General features: G+C 49.6%; 1 protein-coding gene across 1 annotated transcript; it reads left to right on the forward strand.

The window, feature by feature from the left end:
* Positions 1 to 578: 578 nt before the first annotated feature.
* On the forward strand, positions 579 to 26,287 carry LOC309539769 (uncharacterized protein; the record flags this gene model as incomplete). Its single annotated transcript, XM_082236115.1, has 7 exons — positions 579 to 1,616; positions 3,467 to 4,066; positions 5,074 to 5,145; positions 5,344 to 5,505; positions 16,516 to 16,682; positions 24,412 to 24,571; positions 25,904 to 26,287. Exons 2-7 carry the CDS (start codon positions 3,503 to 3,505, stop codon positions 26,285 to 26,287), a joined length of 1,509 nt encoding a protein of 502 aa, XP_082092241.1. The 5' UTR covers positions 579 to 1,616; positions 3,467 to 3,502.
* Positions 26,288 to 26,332: the final 45 nt, after the last annotated feature.

Raw genomic sequence — 26,332 nt, forward strand, 5'->3', positions numbered from 1 at the left:
GGCATCATGCCCGCCAGTGGGCCTCCCTGCTGCCATGGCCCTGGCAGACTCTGGGGGAGGTGGGCAGCAGCAGCAGCAGCCATGGCACAGCCCTCGGAGAAGCTGGCGGAGTGGGCAGCAGTCCTGCCATCTCAATTTCCCACACAAAAGTAGTGGCACTCAAGAGCCTTGTGGGGAATGGGAATGCCAGCCGCCCCTGTGCCACAGAGGACACAGAAAGCTGGCCCAGGGCAGGTGCCAGCCGTGGGCCCCATGAGAGCGCTAGGAGCCTGGCAGCTGCCCACCCATGCATGCCAGGTGAGGATGCCAGTCCCGGTTGCACCCACCCTCCCTCCCTGTGGCTCTGGGGGGCAACCAGGAAGGAGAAAGTGGGGCTTCCCTCCACCCCAAAGTGGGTTCCAAGCTGGGGGGGGGCATTGGCAGCCAGGGCAGAAGCAGAGCTTTGTGCCACCTGCACCGCGGGGGAGGTCAGTGCTACAACCCCCCCCCAGCTCGGAAGCAACCTCTCCCTTTCCTCCTGCTCTCCAGAGGGCTTGACCCCCCCCCCTTCTGTTCACACAGAGTTTCTCTTTCACCGAGGTGTAGGGGGCTCATTTTGGAGGACGGAGGGGCTTCCTTCTTTCTCTTCCCCCATCTTTGCCCGACTTGCCCTTGAGCTAAGCATCAAGCCTCAGGCCCACAAGCCAGGAGGGGTCCCAGGCCGCCCCCCCCCGGAGGACCAGCTGCCCAGGGCCCCTGAGCATCCCCCCAGGCTCTTGGGGCTGCGATGGCGACACTGGCTGGACCCGAGTGAGGGGGGGGGTCCTGCTGGTGGGGGGCTGTTCCTCTGGGAAAAGCTCCTCTCTCCTCCTCCTCCTCCTCTGTGGCAAAGGCGCCTGCCCCCTCCCCCACCGGCTCCGGGATAGTTGGGAGCCCTGTTGCGTTTCCCCAGTAACGGCGATTGTCTTGCAGCGAGCAAAGAGTTAATGCGAGAGGGCTTATTGTATTAGCCTGAGTGTGCTGAGGGGGTCAGCGGGGCAGAGGGTGGGGGGCAGCGAGGGAGGGTCTCTGCGGCAGCCAGGCAGGCAGAGGGGCTCGCCTCCATTTCCCCAGGGCAGTCTGCCTCTGCTGGTGGGGCTCTTCTGGGCCCAGATCCACGGGGCTTCCTGGGAGGTGCCTTCTTCTCCCTCCTCGTGTGCCAGGTCTCCTTGGGAGGGCCTCCCCCCCCCCATCCATCCTGCAATCCCTCCATCCATCCTTCTTCTCTGGCCTGGACTGACAGCTACCAGGAGAGCCCTGGGAGAGGGGGCAAAGGGGGCTCCACACTGCCGCCGGGCGCCCGCCACCAAGCTGGCCTCCAGCAGCTGCTCCAGAGAAGGCCTCCTCCCTGCACGACACGCCGGACCCTTTGGCCAGACCCACCAGCAGCACCGGCCCTCCTCTCCCCATGGAACTTCAGCCCAAGTCCCCCCACTGCCGGGGGCTTCCGACGGCTCCTCTCCGTCCGTCCTGGGGGCAGCGGCCGAGGAGCCCCTGAAGGCAGAAGCGGAGGCAGCCGCCGTGCCCTTGGCCCGCCACCGACCGCGTGGCAGACCTGCCACCAGCCTTGCGGGGAGCTTCCGTGCCACGCCATGAAGGTAACCAGCCTGAGGGCCTGTCACTCATCCCTTCTTGCCCCTCCGACAGGAAAGTTGGGGCCCAGACCAGAAAGAGGCCAAATGGAAGCAGGGTTTTGAGGTGGAGGGCAGAGGGGCTGGGGGCATCTGGCGGGGCGGGCGGGCTCAGCAGAAGAGCAGGCTTGGGGGAGCGGAGCTGTGGGCTCCCCATCCTGCCCCCTGTCCCTCTGCTCCCCTTTCCCCCAGTGGAGGAAGCAGGTAGAGGGGGTCCCGTCAGTGGCATGGTCGGGGGGGGGGGCTGCTCTGCCATCATTCTGAGACTCCTCCAATGGCAGGTGGCCGGGGTGTGTCTGTGCGACTGGTGGCCCCAGGTGGCGCCTCTGCCAAGGACGCTCTCTCCTCCTGGCCAGCATGGCCTTGTCAGGCGGGGGGTGATGGGTGGGCTGTGGGCAGCCACCTGTCTGGGGCCGCTTGATGGATGGCTCCCCGGACGCCCTGCTTGTCCCTCTAGAGGCTTTTGTCAGGGGGACTCTGCGGACAGATGGCTTCTCCTTCCGCTGGGCTCCAGCTTGCCCAGGTTTAAGCGCAGGGTCCCGGCAAGGAGGCGGCCGTTAGCAGCAGCTGCTGGTCCGTCTGTCTCTCTGGCTTCCCCCTCATTTGCATTGGGACGCTGGGATGGAGCCCTGGCTCTGGGGAGGTCTGTGCCACAGAGGAGATGCTGAGCGGCCCCCTAAGGGCTCGGCTGCCTGGAGCAGCTCCTCCATCGCCAGCTTCCTTCCCCGCTACCGCAGGCCATATGAGCGACTGAGTTTCAGCCCAGTCACCCTTGGGTGCTTTGGGCAAACACCCTTCGGGCTCTGCCTGCCAGCCTGTGGCTTTTATTCTCTTTGGGACCCCAGAGGCCAAGCCTCCCGAGCCAGAAGGGCAGGGGTGCAGGCAGGAAGGGTGCAGCCTCCCTGGGTGGGAGCCCCCTTCCCCGAGACCCTCACTGGGGTGCAGGAGGCCTCCCCGCCAGCAAGAACCACGTTCCTGTTCCCCAGCAAGCCCAGGAGTGGCTGACACCTTCTGGGCTCCTCCTAAACGCTGGGCTTAATTTCTGGCTGGGCTCATCCAAATACACAAGCGCTTAATCTCCTCAAGTGTTTCCTGGTTCCCAGAGATTAGGGAGGCGATTTCTGTTTGTGGTATTGCAGCATTTGCACGTTTGACGCCCTGGGCTCCTTTGGAGGAAAGTCTGGGTGTAAATGTAGTGCAATCACAGAACTGAAGATTTGGAAGGGGACCCAAAGGGTCCTCTAGTCCAACCCCAGAGAGGTCTGGCTATGGTCCCCACTTCCTTTCGGTATCAGAGGTCCTGCTGGGCTTGGACTTCTGGCCTGGGTCTTGAGGGGGTCCAAAAATAGGCTTGAAATGATGCTTGCCTACTTTTGCCCATAGCAACAACTTTCCCCCCTAGCAACAGAGTTTCCTTAGCAACGGGCTACTTTATTAGACAGGCTGTGAAAGAGATAATGTGTCTGGCCATTACTCTGCCCAGATGGCTGGAGAGCAGAGAGGAGGAATGAACCTCCATACATAGTTTTCCTTTAATTTCCTTAGACCTGTAGTTGGATAAGTTGTAGTGTTAATTCTTGAAGGAGAACTGGAATGGGTGAGGGGCTTATTCCCACATGGGAATTCACCAACAGATTGAGCAGCACTGAGAAAGAAGATTCTGGAAGACTTTCTGGGTGGCTCTGTGGACTGAAAAAGGAACCCCCGATGATGGGCATGGTGCCTGCTGTGGGTGCCATCCTGGGCCTCCCACTCGCTCACGGGCAGGCAAGGGGGCTTCTCCTACTCCTGCTCCTCCTCCTCCTCCTCTGTTTCAGGCAGGGCTCTGAGCACTGTCTCCTCAGCCACCAGCCATGGGCAACGCGGGGGGCAGACCCAGCTGCCTGGGGGAGAAAAACCAGAAGCCGGACGACTTCCTGAAGGACTCCTACCTCAAGGACCTGGGCCTGGCGTCCGGGCGCCCCTCCAGGAGGAACAACGCAGGGGGCCACGGGGGCCCCCCGGAGAAGCCTCCACTCAGCCCCCGGGTGATCGAGAATGGCTGGAGCGTGGTGACGCTGGGGGCCCCCAGCAAGAGCCAGCAGGGCAGCCCCCTCCCCAAGCAGAACAACATGGACGTCAAGGTGCAGAATGGGGGGGCCCTCAGCTGCAGCAACCCCCTCAAGGCCCAGCTGGAGGCGGCAGCGGCGGTGGCGGGGGCTGCCTGGAGTCCCCCCCGGGGGCTGGCGCACGGGAGCGGCTGGGTCTGGAAGCCCCTCACCACCACCGAGGTGACGGAGGTGACGGAGGTGACCGAGACCGTTGTGACTGAGATCGTGGAGGTGACCGAGTACCCCGGGGGCGACCGGAGCAAAGAGCCCACCGTCACCAGGCGGGTCAAGGTGCTCACGGAGTGCGCAGGAGGAGCCCTGCCAGAGGTTAATAGACGGGGCAGGGGGAGCCCAGGCCGCCCCCATTCCTCCCCACGTACACATGCGTTGCTTTCACTCCCTTTGCTACTCCACGTCTTGGCACGGGGGGGGGGGCTGGGAAAGTGGGCTGGAAACTGGGGGGCCCCTAGTCTGGATCCCACTTTGGCCCCGGGAGGAATTTGGGGGGGGCACCTGTGACACACAGAGAGGCGCCAGTGCTACCGAATCCCTGTTGCTGGAGACTGCAGGAGGGGAGAGGTCTCTCGCACTCAGATCCCACTAGCTGGCTCCCCATTGGGGCATCTGGTTGGCCACTGCAAGAACAGGAGGCTGGAATAGATGGGGCCTGATCCTGCAGATTCCACTTCGGTTCTTACATTCATAGAATGAGGCTGGTGGTTTTGTGGATAACAGAGATAAGATCATGTCTCTACAGCTGTTTCTTTACCAGTGAGGAAAATGAGCGGCTCAGCCTGGGGGTCAGTTGGAGCCGGTCACTGCTGCCCAATAGGTTGGTGCCTGCGGTGAGGCCAGCTGATGGCAGCATCAGTGCTGCCCACCCTGTTCTTCTGCCCCACACCCCTCCCAGGCGCACGCACTTTGGGGCCATTTCCCAAGCTCTTGGTGAGGAGGCTCGCCTGGGGTGCCTGGCCTGGGGGCAGCGCTGGGTGGGTGGGGGCGGGCTCTGGGAGACAGTCTGTTGTATCAGCAGGAAGGCGGCTGGATCCAGCTCCGCATGCAGGGCCCCAGCAGAGCCGCCCCAGGCGCCACACACTTCTCCTTCCCTGCGTATCCCGAAGGCCAGCCTCTGAGCCAGGCGGCCAAGGCTGTTCTGTGGAGGGAGACACCCCCCATGCCAACGTGCTGGTGCCCTGAAGCTGAGCCCCCCTGGAAGAGCTGGCCTGAGCCTCCTGCTCCCGTGTGTGTGTGTGTGTGTGTGTTGCAGGCCCCCTCCCTCCCTCCTGAGTCTGAGGGTGCAAAGCCTCTGCCCTGTGCCTGCTTTTCTCCCGCAGCTCCAGAACAGCCAGAGCTGGCCTGCTGGCCAGGGGGACCCCCTGGAGCCGTGGAGCGGCCCCAGCAGCAAGGTAAGGGCCTGCTCAGTCATGCTCTAGGGCAGGGTAGGGGGCTGGAGGAGGAGGAGGTGGGGCTGGGGTCATGCAAGTCTGCCTCCCCACCTCCATGCTCCCACCAGGTGCCAGGAGGCTTTTGCTGTGGGACTGGGGCTCCCCCAAACAGAGCTGCTGCTGGCCTCCCTCTGAGCTCTCCCTCCTTCCCTCCCCCAGGCAGCTGCTGCCTTCCTAGGAGAGGTGTGGGGCGCAGAGCAGGCCCAGGTGACTCTGAGGAAGCTTCTCTCTTGGGTCAGCGACATGGAGGAGCTCATGGCCAGCCAGAAGCCCCCTTCCTCCGAAGCCAAAGTGGTGAAGGCGCAGCTGCAGGAGCAGAAGGTGAGCTCTTGCGCAGGCAGCATGGGGGTGTCGTCACACCTTGGGGTGCCAGGCCTTGGGGAGCAGAGGAGGGTTCCCAAGATGATAAAGGGCCTGGAAACTAATAAACGAAAATCTGCCCTTATTCCCTTATGGGGGACACAAGAGCCCTTATAGAGTCCTTTGTAGGTTCTCCATCCATCGGAGAAAATAACAGAGGCCAACCAGAGAATATTGAGAAGCAAAGCAGCTTGTAAGCCTGATCTTTATTGATCTGTTGCAACAGGGTGCCCCCTTCACACACAGGAAAGGAGGAGGACCTAGAACCCAGGTATATAGACATTTTAAATTGCTCGCTTGGGAGTCCAAGACCACCCCCGGAACCATCATACCTACATCACAGAAAGGGGTGGTCTACAGCAGAAATCTGAGTGCATTGTTTACCAGAAATCTGAGTTGTTTACCTCCTGTCTGGCAGGTTACCTGTTAATGCTTACTTGACTGGATACCCTGGGGAGCCTGGCCAGTCTTTTGTAATGATAAATACTTAGTTCCTGAGCCAGGTCACAGGCTCACACCCTATTCAAACACAGACATACCCTTAAGACAGGATTTGTGAAGGAAAAGACAATGGAGAGGCTTTTCCATTTGACTTTGCAGAGAAAACACCTGGTCAGTTTGGGAGTCAAAATGGCTTCATGGCTGCTCCTCTGCACTGCCCCAGACATGTGGTTTATATATTTATGTACGTTTTTGCTTGGTACATTTATGAACCTTTATTATATATGTAAGACCTTAATTTTTTTATTTCAAAATGAAGAATCATGAGGAGGGAGGGAGGGAGTTGGGCACAATTCAGCCTGAAGTGGAGAAGAGAGAAGGCTCACCCACACTTACCTCGATTCCACACTTTCTAGGCTCAGAGCTGAGCTTTCCACTCCCGGGTCTAAGGGTTGTTGGGTTTTTGTTGCTGTTGTTTTTTGGTCCTGCCGTTTCCCCCAGGAAAATTCACATTTAACCCCTGAATCGGAGCAAACAGCAACATGCAGAAAACCTGCTTGCCACTTGCTCTGATTCTGCTGTGAAACCCCAGGGAAACCCTGGGCTTTGCTGGATGCTCGGTTCCCCCGTCAGTGCACGAAAAAGAGAGAGAAGAGAAGCAGGCAAAAAGCAAAGCAGGTCTTGTGCCTTTGATAGGTTATTTGTTGGGACAGAGAGTCAACACACAGGAAAGGAGGAACCCCCCCGCCCAGGGTGTTCTGTAATTTCCCACCTGTTAACGGAAAAATCTGAGGGCTCCCTTGGACAAAAACAAAGACACCAACCAGGATAACTTGGAGCAAAACAGCAGCCTGTAGGCTTGGCCTTGATTGAACTGTTGCAACAGGGTTCCCTTCCCTTGCAAGAGAGAGGAAAGACCCAGAACAATGGGCTGCAAGACCTTATAAAAACTTTTGAAATTCCCCTCCTCTAGGTCAAGCCCACCCCCAGAAACATCATGCATACATTACAGAAAGGAGGGGTTGACATCATGCATACATTACAGAAGGGGTTGACATCATGCATACATTACAGAAAGGAGGGGTTGAGGGAGGAGTTGTGGTGGTAACCTGAGTGTCCAGTCACCCAGCTGGTTCCTCCTTTCCCCCTCCCCATGAGTACTTTCCAGGTGACAATGGGGAGTTTGCAGTTTCCTGCCCCCAGAGGGAAGATCTGATCATTGTCCTTTGTTTCAGCCTGTGGTGAATCCACTGTTCTTTGTGATTTTGATTGTCTTCTGTCTGGGATTATCAGGGTTGACATAGCAACTGGGCAGGGCTCCTGTGGATGTGCTGGGATGGTGAAGGGATTATGGCTGACCAGAAACCAAGCACCCCCCTTTGATAGTCCTTGTCACATGGAGTAAAAAATGGAACAGTGCAAATCCGATGTATGGTTGATTTTCTATGAATTTATAACAGAAATGTGGCGTATGTAGTGTGTGAGTGTGTGTGAAGTTTGTGGAAACAGAATGATTGGGGTGGGGGGGTTCCTGCTACAGTTCCCCCCTTCGGAGATAAGATTGCAAAGGTGGCTACTTTGCAATCCTTTTCTCCGCACAATTTAAGGTGGTAAATAATAACCTGGTATTCTCCGTCCCAGATGTGTGTCCATGTGAACCTGAAAGGGACTTGGATATCATGCTACTTTAAGGATATTTGCATGGAAATATAATGGTGTAACAGTGCACTGCTCAGTTACTTGTGGTATTCTAGCACCTTGGAAGAAATATTTTCTCAATAGTGATCTATGCTTTGCATTTAGGCAGGAAGGTCCACTAATGACTGAAAAGTGCAGTTTGCTTCCCCCCCCCCCCCCGCCATTTGTGTGTTCTCAGGTGTCAAGGTAGCTCTTCTGTGGTCTCACATCGGCACGGTGTCGCAGTAGTGGCAATCCCTGGTGAATCCACTTAGGGCTTTCATGTAGCCTGGCACCCACCACAGCTGGCACAGGTTTCGGACACGTCCTGAGAGAAATGTCTTCGCCTTGGCCAAAATCCATGGGATTTATTATTATTATTATTACAGGCTCTGGTCTTGTAGTCCTGGGAAGTTGATCACTTGCACTTTAAGGACCAAAAAGCTAATTGCAGCCTGGATACACTTGCCCAATTCAAACTGAGTCCAATTTGAATTTATGTGCCCATGGTTCTCAACCTTTCAAACCAGTCTGTTAAAGGAAAACCGTTCTTAAAAGGGCATTTTGTCCAAATAAGTCAATTTAACTCTATAAGGGATCATTCCTGCTAAACCAAAGCATGTGCACCTTTATGTATCTTATAAGCTTCTCCTTGGTAAAGCAAGTTTTAGCACATTTTAAAATGGATAGGGAAAGTTGGCAGAGTGCCAGGTGGGACAATGAAATGTGGTTATCTAAACATTGGACTACACAATAGTGTGAGCTATCAGAAAGTATAAAATGCATGAGAATTGGTGTGCAAGCAATAAGACATTAAACATAAAAATTACACACAAAAATACCCCCCTTGTGGAAATAACACACTGTCAGACACATTTCAACATTCCTACATAATAACACTTAATACAAAACAAACTAATTAAATATCAGTTGCATATCTTGACACAATTGTGATCTTTTACGCATGTATCTTTTGAATCCTGGAGCACAGAGGCTTGAGGTTCAAGTGAAAAGATGTCCTTGCAAGTCAACTCCACCCCCCTTTGTCAGGCCCACTCCCCTGGCAGTCTATATCCTTTGAAAGAGATAGCTGTGGGCACTTGAAAACTCTGGTGTCTTGTGATGACGGAAGAACTGAGTTGAGGGGTTGTTGCTGCTTTTCATCATTGCACATCTGTATAGGTGATATCCTGTAAGGGGCAGGGTTTTGGGGCTTAAAGACAGTTAGAAAAGGGAGGGGGCAAAAGGCAAAAAGGATGTCCTTCGGTTTCTGTTGGAAGCTGCAAATAATAAAAATCTTAGCGAATTAAGCGTTTCATTCATTCCAATATTATTATCACATTTTCCTATAACTACTGTTATTATCTGCCAAGTTCGTTTGCTTTCCTTCACTTTGGAGAGAAAGAGAGCTGTAAAAAATACAAAGGTTAAGAAATACAAAAGAAAGCAAAAAAATTAGATTACCAGTCAGATGAAAACAAACTTGACACAAAGACATCAGATTTAGAAAAGAATTATTATTATATATATTATCAAAACCACGCAGATTACTACTAGACTGAAAAAAATGGGAAAACCATGGGGAAAAAACTTTAAATTCACCATGTGCTATTTGATAAAAGAACTTCATGAAACTGACTTTCAACATGTGATGGACATGTCCCCAAAGTAAAACACACACACACAAAATGACCTATGAGGAACCAAATAAATAAATGCTAAAACACACAATTAATAAGTAACCTGAAGTAATCTGTTTTGGCATTCTAACATCCCAAATGAAAATAAAATAGTGTTTCTTGATGTGACAACATCAACTGTAATGTTAATACGGGAAATGAGTTAATACCAAGAAAAATGAATGGCAATTTAAAGTTGTGCAGGTACCTTGCACTAGCCAAAATGACAGAATTAATAAGAAATGCTCAGGCAAAAAGGTAAACAAATACCATTCACCAAACAATGTTTGGTTGTGCTTCGATTAACTTCATAGACATCATGGGGAAACAGATTAAATAAATGAAAACAGATTATTTGTAACTTTAAAAAAAGTGTCAAAGCCATAAAGAGATGGAAATCACTAATATAGCAGGGATTCAGACTTGTTTCACAGAACAGAAAGAAAGTTGCTGTGGGAGGAAAAAGGGACAGACACTTTGTTATCGGGGTTCACATATCCTGTTAAAAGGGAAAATTATTTCATGTGAGAAGCCTGTCAGGAAATGCTGTTCCTAAAATTCCCATTGAGGGGGGAATGCTTTGATATTTACCTGTGAAAAGAATTTGGCATGTTAAGATTTGGAACTTGGAAAGCTCTTGACTTTTGATGGGCTAGTTGTTGCTTTGTTTTGTTTTGTTTTGTTTTTTAGCCTTTTGTCTTAAGTAGCCCCTGGAGCAAAGACAGATTAAGGGTGATTTCCCTCAATGGTTCCTCAATGGTTCCAAGTTTTCTTTTACATTTGGAAGAAACCTCCTCTCCCCCCTTACAGTTCCCCCCTTCCTCTCTCTCTCTTCTTTAGCTGATCTAGCCTCTGTGCATGTGCAGAGTTCATGTCTCAGCAAACCTTTTATACTATTGAAAATGTTGCATCCTTTGGCTAAATTACCATTTGAATAAGGGAAGGGAAGGGTAAGGAGTAGATTTGAAAACAGGGTTTGATTTTAAACAAAAAAAAGAAACTCAGCAATTTAAGTATTCACCAAAGCTAGCAATTTCAGCCCAAGCAAACTGAGACTGCTTCCTTTATGTACAGGAAAGGGCTAATATCCCTCTGGCTATTCGCAGAACAATGCCACGCCCTTATATATGGGGAAATGGCCAGAGGGTCAGAATTCATAGGATTTATTTTTTTTTTTTAAACATTCTCAGCCATTTCAGCCTTACCATTTGCAGACAAAAAATATTATTATTAATATTATTATTTACTGCCCTTTATTTACAGGAATGGTCAAGGCTAATTCTACTTGATTATTCATTTGTATGTGCTTAAACTTTGAGTAGACTTTTAAATCTAATTTTTAAATAGTAGACAAAATGATAAACACTGTAATCACTCAAATGCTTGATATTACCAGTTGGGCTTCACCTCTCACCTTTTAAAACTAAAGAGCAAAGCTAGGCTGAATTTCAACTCCATTACCACACCAGAATTTAAGAATTACCCTCCAATGCTTGCAGACACATGGTCTTCCACACAGCCACAAATTGGGAGAGTTGAAAAGGACCCTGGGGTCATCTAGTCCAACCCTCCAAAATATAGGGTTCACAGCAAGATTTCGCAGCAAGATTTGTACTACCAAAGAGGCATACACATTTAAGTACAGATTTACAGCTGGGAAAGGAAACATCTATACTCCTGAGAGGATCTCTTATAAAGCACAGTTAAAGCAGCCCTAGATTTGATTTTTTTTTTTAGGGAATACACAAGTGTTGCCCCCTCCCCTCTTTGCAGTTTCCTTTAAAGGAAGCTTACTCGGGAGTAAATTTACCTGGCACAGAAGTAAGAAGGGAGAAAACAACTGAAAGAGGCAGAGTGAAACAAGGGGGAGGGGGGGCATTTTCTAACAAAAGAGGCCATGAAGTCTTATAGAGACTGATATCAGGAGCCTTACAATAACTCTTCTGTCCAACCAAATCAAAGTTAAAACTGGACTCAAATGTTTTTTCTTAGAATGAACACCATACTTTTATAGGCATACGCTTAATGAAATGCATACACTGCATTTTAGCTTGAGAGAGCAGTTGTGCTCAACTAGGCTTTTGCAGCAGAAACATTAGGTTAACTTCTCCTTCCAAAATAGACTGGAGCAAACTCAAAAGTTACAACACAACATCATTTACCATTACACTTAAAATCGCCCTCCTCACTTAAACTAGAGGAAGGAGTGGGGTAATCCCCCTTTCAGAACACAAGTAGCACGTATACAGGATTTCACCACTTGGGAGGGAAACTCTCTTTTAGAGCCTCTCTCAAATAACAAACATTTGCACACTCCATTCTCCATTTTGTTTTGTTTTAAGATTGATAAGGCGCAACATGGCTTCCTTAGATTTGAGATTTTTGAAGCAAGCTTGCAATTTAAAACTATGTGCATTTAAGAACAGTCTGTGGATGCCAAGGCCAATGTAAATACAAACCCTTGAAATATTTCTAAATCTTTGAATACATCTCTTATTCATTTATTTATTTTTTTGCCTCTGAGCACCATTAAGTTTACAGTTTCATGTTCTAGCTTTAGGTTATAGTTTAACAACACAAATTTGATGTGTTCAGCTCTCCCTAAGAGTTCACACCCTGATTTTGTTGAAGGATCCCTGAGGCGGCCACTGTGCCCTGGGTTCTAGGTGGTGGGCCTAAGCCACCCACTAAAAGTTACAGCGGTCTCGTACTTTGTACTTGGAAAGACCATTTTGCCCCTTTATTTTATTTTATCTTTCCCAATTGGAGATGACAAGCTGGAGGGGCATATTAGAATCCTCTCTGGGGCAAAAAGGCTTCATGGAAGCTTTGTTGCCAGGAGGAGTCCAGCTAGGGAGTTTAGTGAGCTCCCATTCTCTCATATGTTATTATTGGGCCTTTTTTTTCTTCCGTTAACGAAGTACGCTAAAGACAGAAAGAGTGGAAACACACACACAAGGGAGGAAAGGCAATGGGAAAGAAAGGGGGGACAGAAAAAAATATCCTTTCAGTACTCAAAGTACCCTTGACTAACACAATTCCTACATATCTACAAGCTACAAACTCATTTCAAGAAATCTTATACATGAACTCAAACTCCAGCCACGGGACTCCTTGCCCGAGAAAACTTCAGCCACGGGACTCCTTGCCCGAGAAAACTTCAGCCACGGGACTCCTTGCCCGAGAAAACTTCAGCCACGGGACTCCTTGCCCGAGAAAACTCCAGCCACGGGACTCCTTGCCCGAGAAAACTCCAGCCACGGGACTCCTTGCCCGAGAAAACTTCAGCCACGGGACTCCTTGCCCGAGAAAACTTCAGCCACAAAACTAAAATTCCTTTTCCTCAGCGCTGCTTCACAAGACTAATCCTAGTGTGGGGCCCCACTTCATGAACCGCCCCTTCTACCCTCCACAACAGCCTCCTGCCTAGCCTTTGAGACTAAGTTTGGGCTCCCTACTGGACGCCTGCGCTGTGCAGTGCCAGATTGGGGGTCCGAGAAAACAAAGTTTTGAAAGGGGAGCAAACGACCTTGCGTTCTCACATACCCGGGTCATCCCTAACAAAGGTCACCAGGCAGGAGGGGCAGCTTCATTTGCAGAGTTAGGGTAGGTGGAGAGTAAGAGAATACTTGAAAGACTCCTCTGGACGACTCCGAGAGAGGGATGTCAGAGAAACAGTAAAAGAGCCACGCTTTCCCGGACTCAATTCCAAGACGGAAAACGGGGGAGAAAAGAGATAGAGAGATTAAGACGTTCCTGGACGACCCCGGGGGGAACATCGGAAAACAGCAAAAGGTACCACAATTTCCCCGGCCCAGCACCGCGTAAGAATTTGTGGGGAGAGAAAGGGAAAGGTTTTGACGTTCCTAGACGACCCCGAGAGATAACGTCAGACAGAAAAGTTCCGCGATTTCCCTGGCCACCCTCCGAGGGGGAGAATCGGGGGAGAAAAGGAGAGAGAGAGAACGTACCCGGCCGACTCCGAAGGGTAACGTCAGAAATGAAAGAAGGAAAGTCTGGCTGTCGTGGGGACGTTACTTTTCCACCCCCCTCCCAATGTATTTACTTCAAACCATACTCACGTTCGAAGATGTCCCCCCGCAGATCCCGGGATCCTTTTCTTTTTAGCCGGCTTGACCTCGCCTTTGCTCCCCTGGTTGAGCTTTTGGTGACGATTGATTACCGCCCACAAAGAGGAGGCAGGGAGAGGAAGAAGGATCTCTGGGCTAAGGTTGCCCAGTGGCGCCTGATCCCCTCTATCTCCCTCCTCACCTCTGCAGGAGAACCAAGTGTCCCTGAGTCGCGGTCGCCAACTGTTAACGGAAAAATCTGAGGGCTCCCTTGGACAAAAACAAAGACACCAACCAGGATAACTTGGAGCAAAACAGCAGCCTGTAGGCTTGGCCTTGATTGAACTGTTGCAACAGGGTTCCCTTCCCTTGCAAGAGAGAGGAAAGACCCAGAACAATGGGCTGCAAGACCTTATAAAAACTTTTGAAATTCCCCTCCTCTAGGTCAAGCCCACCCCCAGAAACATCATGCATACATTACAGAAAGGAGGGGTTGACATCATGCATACATTACAGAAGGGGTTGACATCATGCATACATTACAGAAAGGAGGGGTTGAGGGAGGAGTTGTGGTGGTAACCTGAGTGTCCAGTCACCCAGCTGGTTCCTCCTTTCCCCCTCCCCATGAGTACTTTCCAAGTGACAATGGGGAGTTTGCAGTTTCCTGCCCCCAGAGGGAAGATCTGATCATTGTCCTTTGTTTCAGCCTGTGGTGAATCCACTGTTCTTTGTGATTTTGATTGTCTTCTGTCTGGGATTATCAGGGTTGACATAGCAACTGGGCAGGGCTCCTGTGGATGTGCTGGGATGGTGAAGGGATTATGGCTGACCAGAAACCAAGCACCCCCCTTTGATAGTCCTTGTCACATGGAGTAAAAAATGGAACAGTGCAAATCCGATGTATGGTTGATTTTCTATGAATTTATAACAGAAATGTGGCGTATGTAGTGTGTGAGTGTGTGTGAAGTTTGTGGAAACAGAATGATTGGGGTGGGGGGGTTCCTGCTACACACCCAGCAGTGAGAAACCCCACCCCTAAGATGCCAGTGGATCATGGACAAAACATCAAAGGTGCATCACAAAATTAGGAGGAGTTACAACTGGTCAAACAAGTCAAAATTACACCATGTCCACCGAGGCGTTTTGTGAATTGCTGGTCTCACACATTCTGCGTGAGAATTTACACTTGGCCTTGATATTTCAGTTTTGGCAAGTTCCAATCCGGTGGCAGTTTGGGAGACTGGCAGAAGGGACACCTTCTATTCACCAGGCAGCCTGGCAAACATCACAAGGGAGCTTATCAGTTTCTGTGACTGAGACAGTTATTGTCTTGGAGAAACCCTGTTTGACACTTCCTGGGTGGAGTCCCTGCCTAAACCATCTCTCTCTCCAGGGATTATGGCCGCAGTGTGCGATTTAGCAAGTTTATTTAACAGAATGAATCACTTACAAATCTTTTTACAATGCATTTCATTTTCTTAGCAAAACAGGGTCAGTTGATGGTGCTGTGCAAGTTGTTACATTTGCCAGCCGACAGTCCCACTCATCAAACAAGTGATATTGCCTGCTCTTTCCCAAGCCTGGCCATGAGGGGGCGCTGTGGTGCACCGATTTTGACATTGGGGGTTATGTCAGTTTGACCCCTTAAATCTGACATTTCTGCAAGGTGTGATGTTTATTAGGGGGTTCCCTGCATTCTTTTTGGGGTGGTGTATGTGATGTGGTGCTTTGTGGATTAGACGCCTCTAGATGCCTTTATGGACGTGAAGGTGGGGGTCGTGGCTATGATGGCATTGGTGTAACCATTTTAGCCTGCAATGCTGGGGGTTGGCATAGAGGACCCTTGGAGGGGGGGCTTCCTACATCACATTTCTATGACTCTGTGAAAAGCAGGGCACTTTTGTAAGCTGGCCTCAGCGTTTCCTCTGGGGCTGTGGAAGGAGAATAGAAAGTAAACCCCACCCCAGAGGAGCCTTTGGCTCTCTCTTTTAAATGAACAGCGCAAGTAGGCGCTCGTCCCCCTGCGTTTGGGGAGGAGGGGGGCGTGGCTGGCCTGGCCTGACCCGGGAGTCTCTCTCCGGCCCCTGGGCACTTCCAGAGAAATAGGCATCACCTTCCCACATCTGACTTGGCCATCTTGGGAGCAGCCACACTTGGCAGCATGGGATTACCAGCCTCTGAGCTGCCCAGTCCCTGTGCCCAGTTTGGGGTCTGCCGCTGCCTGCCTTGTAAAGAGGAGGAGGGAGTCCCACGGGCAAAGTCTTCTGGGGGGCTCTGCACCCCTCTTGCCCTCTGCATTCTCACTGCAAGAAGCAAAGCTCAGAGAGAGGGGTCTACTTTTCTTATGTGATAAAGCTGGAGAGGTTAGAATGTACAATTTAATAATTAGTTATTACTTAAAAGTGTTGGAAGAGCTAACTGTAAAGCACAAGGGCTGTGCCACAAAATAATTGACAGAATTAAGAAGTAAGTGTTGGGGGAACCCTGTTCTCCGAAGCGGGGTGCCAGAAGGGACACAGGGTCAGCCACTGAGGCCCCCTCATGCCCTCCGGAGTTGCTGGTCATCACTGGACCTTGAAGGAGCAGATTCGGTCATTTGTCTGTGCGGAGGGGGAAGGAGGACTTTCTTTTGTCTGTCCTGAATTCCCCACTATTCAGCTGCACTGGGTGACCCCCTTGAGGTCAAGTATTACACAAGAGGGAGAGAAACGTCTCTCCGTCCACTTCCCACTTGCTGCCTTTCATCCCTCGCTGCTCCTGATGCCAAGAACCTCTTCCCCAAAGAGACCACCCTGGTGCCTCTGAATCTCTTCTCAAAACCAGCCTTTCCCATGGAAGCCAGGTGGAACTTCCTGTTCAGAGGCAGTCTACCCCTAAATACCAGGCTGATGGAAACAAAGCAAAATTGGCTTGATGGGTCTTCTTTGGACTGATCCGGGTTCTTATGAAATGAAAAAGTTCCTCCTGGCCCTCGGAGTGGAACAGGCCAGCTTCTTTTGCCAGGGAGCTGCCCAAGGCGGTGCCAGACTCGGTTGTCCTCCCCCTTGGAGCGTGTCCGTGAGGGGAGCTTGGCATCATCCTCTGCCTTCTCTGACCCCAAACAGCTTCTAAAGCGCCTTCTGGACGAGCGCAGGTCCCACGTGGAGGGCCTCCTGCAGGAGAGACGGGCACCCTCTGAGCCCCCTGGCACCACAGATGGGCACGGAAGGGATGGAGGCCTTGCCAACCTCCAGGAGAAGTGGCAGACGCTAATCCAGGGAGCAGAAGCCAGGTGAGTCCCTAGAGGGGGAGGGCGCCTTGGTGGGGGCTCAGGGGTTGTGCCAAAGGCACCCTAGAAAATGTGAGTCTGGAGGAGAGATTTGAAGGAAGGGAGAGAGGCGTTCAGGAAAGCAGTTCCGGGTCTGATGGGGAGGGCAGTGTGAAAGGGCAAAGCAGGGGCAATCCAAGGTGTTATACAAGGGGGGGGAATTCTCCCCTCACTCACAACACCACCTTGTCGGTCAGAGAAATGAACAAAAACAGAGGCAAGGCCACATAGTAGAAATCAAGGCTGGCTTTTCTTTTTTGTATCCAGGTTTTTATTAATGCTTTTCATTATACAGAAAGATATAGAAAACTAATGCAAATTTTTAAAACCAGAAACAAAAACAGCTGGGGGGGGGGGGAGAAAGAGAAGGAAGCCGGAAGAAGGAAAGGGAAAGGGAAAAAGAGAAAGCAAAAAAGAAAGATAAAAAGGAGTTCCAATTTTCCATCTGCTGGTTACATAAAATTAAATAACATTACAACATTCTCAAAATAAAAAAAATCCTTCCAGTAGCACCTTAAAGACCAACTAAGTTAGTTCTTGGTATGAGCTTTCGTGTGCATGCACACTTCTTCAGATACACAGAAGAAGTATCTGAAGAAGTGTGCATGCACACGAAAGCTCATACCAAGAACTAACTTAGTTGGTCTTTAAGGTGCTACTGGAAGGAATTTTTTTATTTTGACTATGGCAGACCAACACGGCTACCTATCTGTAATTACAACATTCTGTTAAACAATATTTCTTTGAGGTCCAAGTTTTTTTTTTAATGATTCATTTCCTTTTCCCCAAAAAAGTCCAAGAGGAATTCCCAAATTATTGTTAGTAGTAGTAAATATCAACTTATGTTTTTTCTTTAAATATCAACTTTACCTCCAATAATTCCCACCAACAAACCTCCATATTAATAGTAAATTATTCCATCCTTGCCCATGATAAAGCCTCTCCACTGGGATCACATACTGAAATAATATTCCATAATTCTTATAGAATCATAGAATCGTAGAATCATAGAGTTGGAAGAGACCACAAGGGCCATCGAGTCCGACCCCCTGCCAAGCAGGAAACACCATCAGAGCACTCCTGACATATGGTTGTCAAGCCTCTGCTTAAAGACCTCCAAAGTAGGAGACTCCACCACACTCCTTGGCAGCAAATTCCACTGTCAAACAGCTCTTACTGTCAGGAAGTTCTTCCTAAGGTTTAGGTGGAATCTTCTTTCTTGTAGTTTGGATCCATTGCTCCGTGTCCGCTTCTCTGGAGCAGCAGAAAACAACCTTTCTCCCTCCTCTATGTGACATCCTTTTATATATTTGAACATGGCTATCATATCACCCCTTAACCTCCTCTTCTCCAGGCTAAACATGCCCAGCTCCCTTAGCCGTTCCTCATAAGGCATCGTTTCCAGGCCTTTGACCATTTTGGTTGCCCTCCTCTGGACACGTTCCAGTTTGTCAGTGTCCTTCTTGAATTGTGGTGCCCAGAACTGGACACAGTACTCCAGGTGTGGTCTGACCAGAGCAGAATACAGTGGCACTATTACTTCCCTTGATCTAGATGCTATACTCCTATTGATGCAGCCCAGAATTGCATTGGCTTTTTTAGCTGCCGCGTCACACTGTTGGCTCATGTCAAGTTTGTGGTCAACCAAGACTCCTAGATCCTTTTCACATGTACTGCTCTCAAGCCAGGTGTCACCCATCTTGTATTTGTGCCTCTCATTTTTTTTGCCCAATTGCAATACTTTACATTTCTCCCTGTTAAAATTCATCTTGTTTATTTTTGCCCAGTTCTCTAATCTGTCAAGGTCGTTTTGAAGTGTGATCCTGTCCTCTGGGGTGTTAGCCACCCCTCCCAGTTTGGTGTCATCTGCAAATTTGATCAGGATGCCCTTGAGTCCATCATCCAAGTCGTTGATAAAGATGTTGAATAAGACCGGGCCCAAGACAGAACCCTGTGGCACCCCACTAGTCACTCTTCTCCAGGATGAAGAGGAACCATTGATGAGCACCCTTTGGGTTCGGTCAGTCAGCCAGTTACAAATCCACTGAGTGGTAGCATAGTCAAGACCGCATTTTACCAGCTTCTTTACAAGAATATCATGGGGCACCTTGTCAAATGCCTTGCTGAAATCAAGGTAGGCTACATCCACTGCGTTCCCTTCATCTACCAGGCTTGTAATTCTGTCAAAAAACGAGATCAGGTTAGTCTGACATGACTTATTTTTCAGAAATCCATGCTGACTATTGGTGATCACAGCATTCCTTTCTAGGTGCTCACAGACTGTTTGCTTAATGATCTGCTCCAGAATCTTCCCTGCTATTGATGTCAGACTGACTGGGCGGTAATTATTTGGGTCCTCTCTTTCCCCCTTTTTGAAAATAGGGACAACATTTGCCCTCCTCCAATCTGCCGGGACGTCGCCTGTTCTCCAGGAATTCTCAAAGATGACTGCCAGTGGTTCTGAGATCACATCTGCCAGTTCTTTTAATACTCTTGGATGCAGTTCATCTGGCCCTGGAGACTTGAATACATCTAAACTAGCCAAATATTCTTGTACTATCTCCTTAGTTATTCTGGGCTGTGTTTCCTTTGCTGAATCATTTGCTCCAAATTCTTCAGGTCGGGCATTGTTTTCTTTATCAGAGAAGACTGAGGCAAAGAAGGCATTGAGTAGTTCAGCCCTTTCTGTGTCCCCTGTTTGCATTTCACCATCTTCTCCTCTGAGTGACCCCATTGTTTCTTTGTTCTTCCTTTTGCTACGAACATACCCATAAAAGCCTTTTTTGTTGCTTTTAATCTCTCTAGCAAGCCTGAGTTCATTCTGTGCTTTAGCTTTTCTGACTTTGTGTCTACACGTGCTGGCTATTTGTTTGAATTCCTCTCTGGTGGTTTTCCCCCTTTTCCATTTTTTGTACACATCCTTTTTTAATCTTAATTCAGTTAAAAGTTCTTTAGATAGCCACCCTGGCTTCTTTAGGCACCTTCCATGTTTCCATCTCATTGGTATTGCCTGACGTTGTGCTTTTAGTATCTCCCTCTTAACAAACTCCCAGCCATCATGAACTCCCTTTCCTTTTAGTATTGTTGTCCATGGGATCTCACCCAGCACTTCCCTAAGTTTTATGAAGTCGGCTTTCTTAAAGTCAAGAAATTGAGTCCTAGTATGCTTGGCTGCTCCTTTCCGCTGTATAGTAAACTTCAGAAGAGCATGATCACTCGCGCCTAATGATCCTTCCACTTCTACCCCACTAACCAGGTCATCAACATTGGTTAGGACCAGATCTAAAATGGCTGTTCCTCTTGTTGCTTCTCCCACTTTCTGGACAATGAAGTTGTCTGCAAGGCCAGTGAGGAATCTGTTTGACCTTATGCTCTTGGCTGAGTTTGACGTCCAACAAATATCCGGGTAATTGAAGTCCCCCATTACTACTATCTCCCTTCCTTTTGCATGCTTGGCCATCTGTTCCAGGAAGGCATCATCTATGTCCTCCGTTTGGCTTGGGGATCTATAGTAAACTCCCACAATGAGGTCTCTGTTATTCTTCTCTCCCTTAATTTTGACCCAAATGCTCTCACTTTGGCTTTGAGGATCTAAATCTTGGATCTCTTCACAGGTATACACATCCCTGACATATAACGCCACTCCTCCTCCTTTCTTGTCTGGTCTGTTTCTCTGAAATAGATTGTATCCCCCCATTATTACATTCCAATCGTGGGACTTATCCCACCAGGTTTCAGTGATGCCTATTATGTCATATTTAGTTTGCTGTACCAAGAGCTCAAGCTCATCTTGTTTATTTCCCATGCTTTGCGCATTAGTGTACAGACATTGAAGTCCATTAATCAATCCCCTGTGTCTCTTATTTAAGGTTTTTTTCCTTCCACCACTAGATGTGCGTGCTGTTTGCTCCATTTGGTCTATGACATTTGGATGATCATCTTCATCAATTGATAGACTCCTACCTTCAGGAGCACTGTCTCCCTCCCCCACATTAGTCAGTTTAAAGCCCTCCTGATGAGGTTTCTGAGATTTTTGGCAAAAACATTTCTCCCAACCGTTGTGAGGTGCAGCCCATCACTTGCCAGAAGTCCATCTTCAAGAAACTGCAGTCCGTGATCTAAGAATCCAAACCGTTCCTGTTTACACCATTTGCGAAGCCAGCTGTTCACTTCCACTATTTTCCCCTCTCTCCCTGGGCCACGTCGTTCAACTGGGAGGACAGATGAGATGACAATTTGTGCATTTAGTTGCTTCAATTTCCTGCCGAGAGCCTCGTAGTCTCTTTTGATCTTCTGGAGGCTATTGCTTGCAGTGTCATTGGTTCCCACATGAACCAAGAGGAAGGGGTATTTGTCAGTGGGTTTTATGATTCCTTGCAGTCGTTCAGTTACATCTTGGATCTTAGCCCCGGGGAGACAGCACACTTCCCGAGACATCTTGTCAGGCCCACAGATCACTGCTTCTGTTCCCCTCAGTAGGGAATCCCCTATCACCACTACACGCCTCCTCTTGGGTTTGGTCGGGGTTCTTCCGTGAGCGGTCCGTTCCAAGGTCGCCTGCACATTCCCTGAGGACTGACTTTGCTGCTCGTCTTCATATACCTGATCGACTGTAATGAGGGAGAGATCCTCAAATGGAGTCTGCTCTTCGTCTTCCATGCTAGGGGAGAGGACCTCAAAGCGATTGTGTATTTCTAAGCAATCAGAGTGAACCCTGGGCCTCCTACTTCTTTGAGTCACGTTTCTCCATATATCTGGCTCCTGTGTTGGTGAACTAGACTCCTTCTCAGGGGAGTCCCCTGTCTCCTCCTTGGTGGAGACGGTGTGCTCTGTTGCTTCCAAGAAGAGCTCCAGCTCTCTAATTCTTTGGAGCGTAGATACACGTTCCTCCAGTTGCTGGACTTTGTCTTTTAAGAGAGCAATCAACATGCAATTGCTGCAGGTAAAGCTGCCTGCAACCTTTGGCAAGATGGCAAACATTGCGCAGGAATCGCAGGCGACTGCAGCTGTTCCCTCCCCTTCCATCTTGAGATCGTGTCGTTGGGGTTGGCTACAGAGGTCCTCCATCATAAAAAGCTTGAAGACAGGACAAATAACTTCCCCCACACAAAAAAAACACCTAGATCTCCCCCGACAAACGTTTGAGAGTAGTTCCCCTAAATCTAAAAGATGGATCTAGCTGCGCGCGCCGCAGAAAACCCTTTTTGCTCCTTCTTCAACTGCTGCCCTGCAAACTCTGATAAGCTCCTCCCACAGCTAATCCCCTGCCTCAACAGAAACCCTGCCCCCTCTGACCTTTACACAGGGAAAACAGCTAATCAGCCTCAAAGAAACACACAGACACAAGAAAACCCTTTTTGCTCCTTCTTCAACTGATGCCCTGCAAACTCTGATTTTTTGTTACATATCCTTAAATTCACACCCAGTTCCGTATACTCAATTTCCATTTCCTGTTGTGTTTACCATAGCATTCTTTTCCTCTAGGATTTTCCATTTACCTTTCTTCCTATCCTTTTTCCAGAGAGAGAACTATTAATTCAGTAGCATCATTCTCTGAATTCACTCCAAGTTGCATTCAGAATGCTTTCTTTCTGCTAGAACTGAAGAAGAGCCAGGACTGAAGGCTTTCCCCCTTCTGAGCTCCATCAATGCCAAATTCAGATCATTTTATCTTCCCCTTCTCCTCCCGTCCTTGTATCAAAGGCATTTCCATTTCACCATCTGCTTTCTCCAATTTTGTTTCAACATCATCCAGTCCTGCCAGCTTTTCATAGGTATTCTCCGTTTTTCACTTCATATCTCTCTGATTCACTTCTTTTCCCCTTTCATCAAATGCTGATTTGATCATTTTTAGTTGTTTGGCCATCAACTATTGAACAATACCAACAGTCACTGGGATATCCAAAGGTATCTTTGCCACACTGGATGCGTTTGATGTTATTAACAACTCAGCCTCTTTATAAGTCCCGACTCTACCTTAAAATTTTTGCCTTAAGATCACAGTCACAACAATAATATTTTCCCACAGAGGAAATAATGGCTGAATTACTTTCAGTTTCCCAGCAACATTCATTTTCGAAAGAAGAAGAAAAAGACTTGTTTGTTTAATCTTTATTGCCAACCATAAATCATGCTTTTCACTCTGCTTTAGACACTTTAATGACCCATTTTCTTTCCCTTCTTAAAGACAGAAAGCAGCTCTTGCAAATTTTAGAATCAGCATACAGAGAAATTTCTCTAAATTAACAGATGATCCCAATTTTTTTTTACAAAGAGAGGCTGCAGATCTTATTCCCATGAAGGGTTTTACATGGCATTTGGACACAGTGTTGGTTCCTCAACTCACCTTGACTCATTGTAGCCCCCATCTCAGTCCCCAAACACCAACATCAGAGAACAGCCTTGACCAGAGCATTTGCGGTTACTCCCTCAATCCCTCTTTATCCCAGAGTGATCTGATAGCCAGAACTTCAACCTGATTACCATCCATCACCACGTAATTATCTTCTGGCAGCAGAGAGCCAACAGAAAGACGGTCAACCGGCCATTTCCTCTCTTAGAAATCTACAAGGCTGGCTTTTCTTTATTGGTCCATTTGCAAACAGAGTCTCTCCCCCCAAGCAAATGCAAGGGAGTTGAGAAGCAAAGGTGTGTAGCATCTTTTAAAACTTCAGAAAGTATTCGTCTCCCCTTTACAGAAAGACTACCCCAAAAAACACCACAGATACATCACAAAATGGGTTGCAGATGTAAATCAGATCCTGCTCAGAGTTCATGTTTTCCAATATTCACTCCAGAATCCGTTGGCACAGACCTGCTTCACTCATGCAAAGATATCTGCTCCTCTGCTTGGAAACTTATCAATACTTGTTAAACCAGTTTCACAGAGGGGAGGCTCAGGAAGGATGTCCTGCTTTGGGAGAGGAGGGGTTTCTGAGGTCAGCTAAGGGCTATAACATGCCCTCAGTTTTGCTCTCTTGTGAGAGTCTTGTGAGCCTGGTGTGGGGCGCATGCACCCCATATGGGTGAGGGTGGGTGTGAAATTGCACGACAAAGGGATGAGGCAGCTCTGGGGGCCGTTTGCTGCAAGTCAAAGCCTAGCGCCCCTTCCTTGTGCAAAGAGGTGGATGTGAGGGAGGGCTCTCTCCTGGTGCTCACCCCCCCCCGCTTTGTCTGGGAAGCGGACTGGAGTTAAACTTCTTATCCAAAGCAGCTTCACCTCTGAGCTCTTCCTTCCTGTCCTCAGCCAAGTCTCAGAAGTCCTTGGCACCTTCTGCCTCCCCACGTGGAGCCTTCCTGGAACACCACTGTTCCATCCTGCCCTGGCATTTGGCTCCCTTCTCCTTGGGGGGGGGGCTTTCTGCTGCCTTTCTCCCTGCAAAGAGGCTCCAATATACTGCCTCTCTCTGTGCCACATTCCCCCAGCTGCTCTGGTCTCTGTGTGCCAGAAGCACAAGGAAGAGGCAGCTCAATCCGTCAGACCAGCCAGGCCACAAGGGCAGGGGGAGGCCTGCTTGCCACGAGCCCTGGACCTGCCTTTTCATGGCGCTGGTCCTCATGGCTCCTTGCTGCCTGCTGTGGCCGAAAGGCAGCCTTGGCGCAGGGCTGTGTGTCTTCCTGGGCCCCGTGAGCCTGGGGCTGGAGGTTGTTCCCGTCAACATCTTCCCACCCTGCCTCTTCTCTCTTCCAACAGGCACAGCTCCCTGGAGCGGATCCTTCCTGCAGCCCACACCTTCCAGGAGTCTGTCGACCTTTTCCAGGACTGGCTGGCCTCCACAGAGAGGAAGCTGGCTGAGCTGTGGAGAGCCAACGGGAGCCTCAGCCAGGCGCAGGGAGCCCTTCAGCAAGTCCAGGTGTGGTGGCCTGGGAGGGGGAAGTGGCCTGGGAGCCTCAAGAGAGAAGGAGAGCCAAGTCAGGGGCTTTTCTTGAGTGGTTTTTTATTGATTTTCCATAAAGCTATGGACAGACAAACCCTCAATTAAAAATAAAAATAAAAATTATTTATTTATACCCTGCCCATCTGGCTGGGTTTCCCCAGCCACTCTCGGCAGCTCACAACAGAATAATAATAATAATAATAATAATAATAATAATAATAATAATGTGATAAAATAAAAAAAATTCCTTCCTGTAGCACCTTAAAGACCAACTAAGTTAGTTCTTGGTATAAGCTTTCGTGTGCATGCACACTTCTTCAGATACACGCACACGAAAGCTTATACCAAGAACTAACTTAGTTGGTCTTTAAGGTGCTACTGGAAGGAATTTTTTTTATTTTGACTATGGCAGACCAACACAGCTACCCATCTGTAACTGGAATAATGTGATAAAACATCAATCCTTAAAAGCTTCCCTAAAGAGGGCTGCCTTCAGGTGTCTTCTAAAAGTCAGTTGTTTATTTCCTTGACATCTGATGGGAGGGCGTTCCACAGGGCAGGCACCACCACTGAGAAGGCCCTCTGCCTGGTTCCCTGTAACCGCACTTCTCGCAGGGAGGGAACCGCCAGAAGGCCCTCGGCGCTGGACCTCAGCGTCCGGGCAGAATGATGGGGGTGGAGACACTCCTTCAGGGATACTGGGCCGAGGCTGTTTACACAAACCATATACAGAGCATATTCAATATAAAAAACAAATTACAGAGAAGCCATTGCATGTGACCAAGGTTTTAAGGCGAGTCTATACAGCCCATCCACAATGAGGAGTCTGGAGAGGAGATTTATATCATCCAAAAAGGAGGCCAGTCTGTGTCAGAGCAGTGGGGTTTGGCTTCCCCCCAGAGTGCACGTCTGTGACCAGATCCCAAGGAGACCCACAAACTCCCCCTTTGCAAACAGACACAGAAGCATTTCTGCAAGGATCCGGGCAGCAGCAAGATGTAAACTGGAGGTGGGTGGAGGAAGGCGTGGTGAGGACAGAAGCCCCCCACCCCTTGCCCCCTGGAAGAGTGGCTTCCTCACCCCCTTCATGCCCACCCTGTTCCTGAGCCCTCTCCTTCCAAGTGCCCCACTGCAGTGGGCATGGGGCAGGCAGGAGGGACTTGTGCTCCAGGAAGCTGAGGCTCTCCAGACCTCACAGGACCAGCAGAGCCGCTTCAGTCGCCTCTGGGCCTCAGCTGGAGGGGGCAGTTTCCATGTGAAGGAGGGGGTCTCTTTGCACCAATTCCGCCTGCTTCTGTCTCCCTCCAGGACCTCTGTGAGGAAATCCGGTCCAAGACGGCTGACCTGGAACGGGCACTGGAGCACGGGCAGCGGCTTCTGGAGATGGTGACAGGCAAGTGGGGGACGGCAGTGACTTTGGGGCTCCCCAGAAACCCCCACCCTCAAGAGATGACCCTGTGGGGGAGCAGGGCTGGCAGGGCAGCTGGGGGGGGGGGGCTGGGAGCATCAGAAGGAAAGCCCCCCACAAACAGTGCTCCGCCCAATGTTGGTCACACCAGTCTGGCTGCACCGAATGCCAGATATCCAAATAGACCAGCGGAGCTTCTTAGCCTGCTCTGCTGTGGGGCAGGAAACACTTTTCCTCCAGCAGCCCCAATGGCTCCTCTGGCGTCACGGCTCCTCCAGGATTAGGTTCCTGGAAATGGGCCCTGGGCTCTCTGGTCTTGGGGCTGGGGG

This window comes from Podarcis vaucheri (assembly GCF_965113315.1).
Source record: "Podarcis vaucheri genome assembly, chromosome: 8".
NCBI classification, from domain to species: Eukaryota; Metazoa; Chordata; class Lepidosauria; order Squamata; family Lacertidae; genus Podarcis; species Podarcis vaucheri.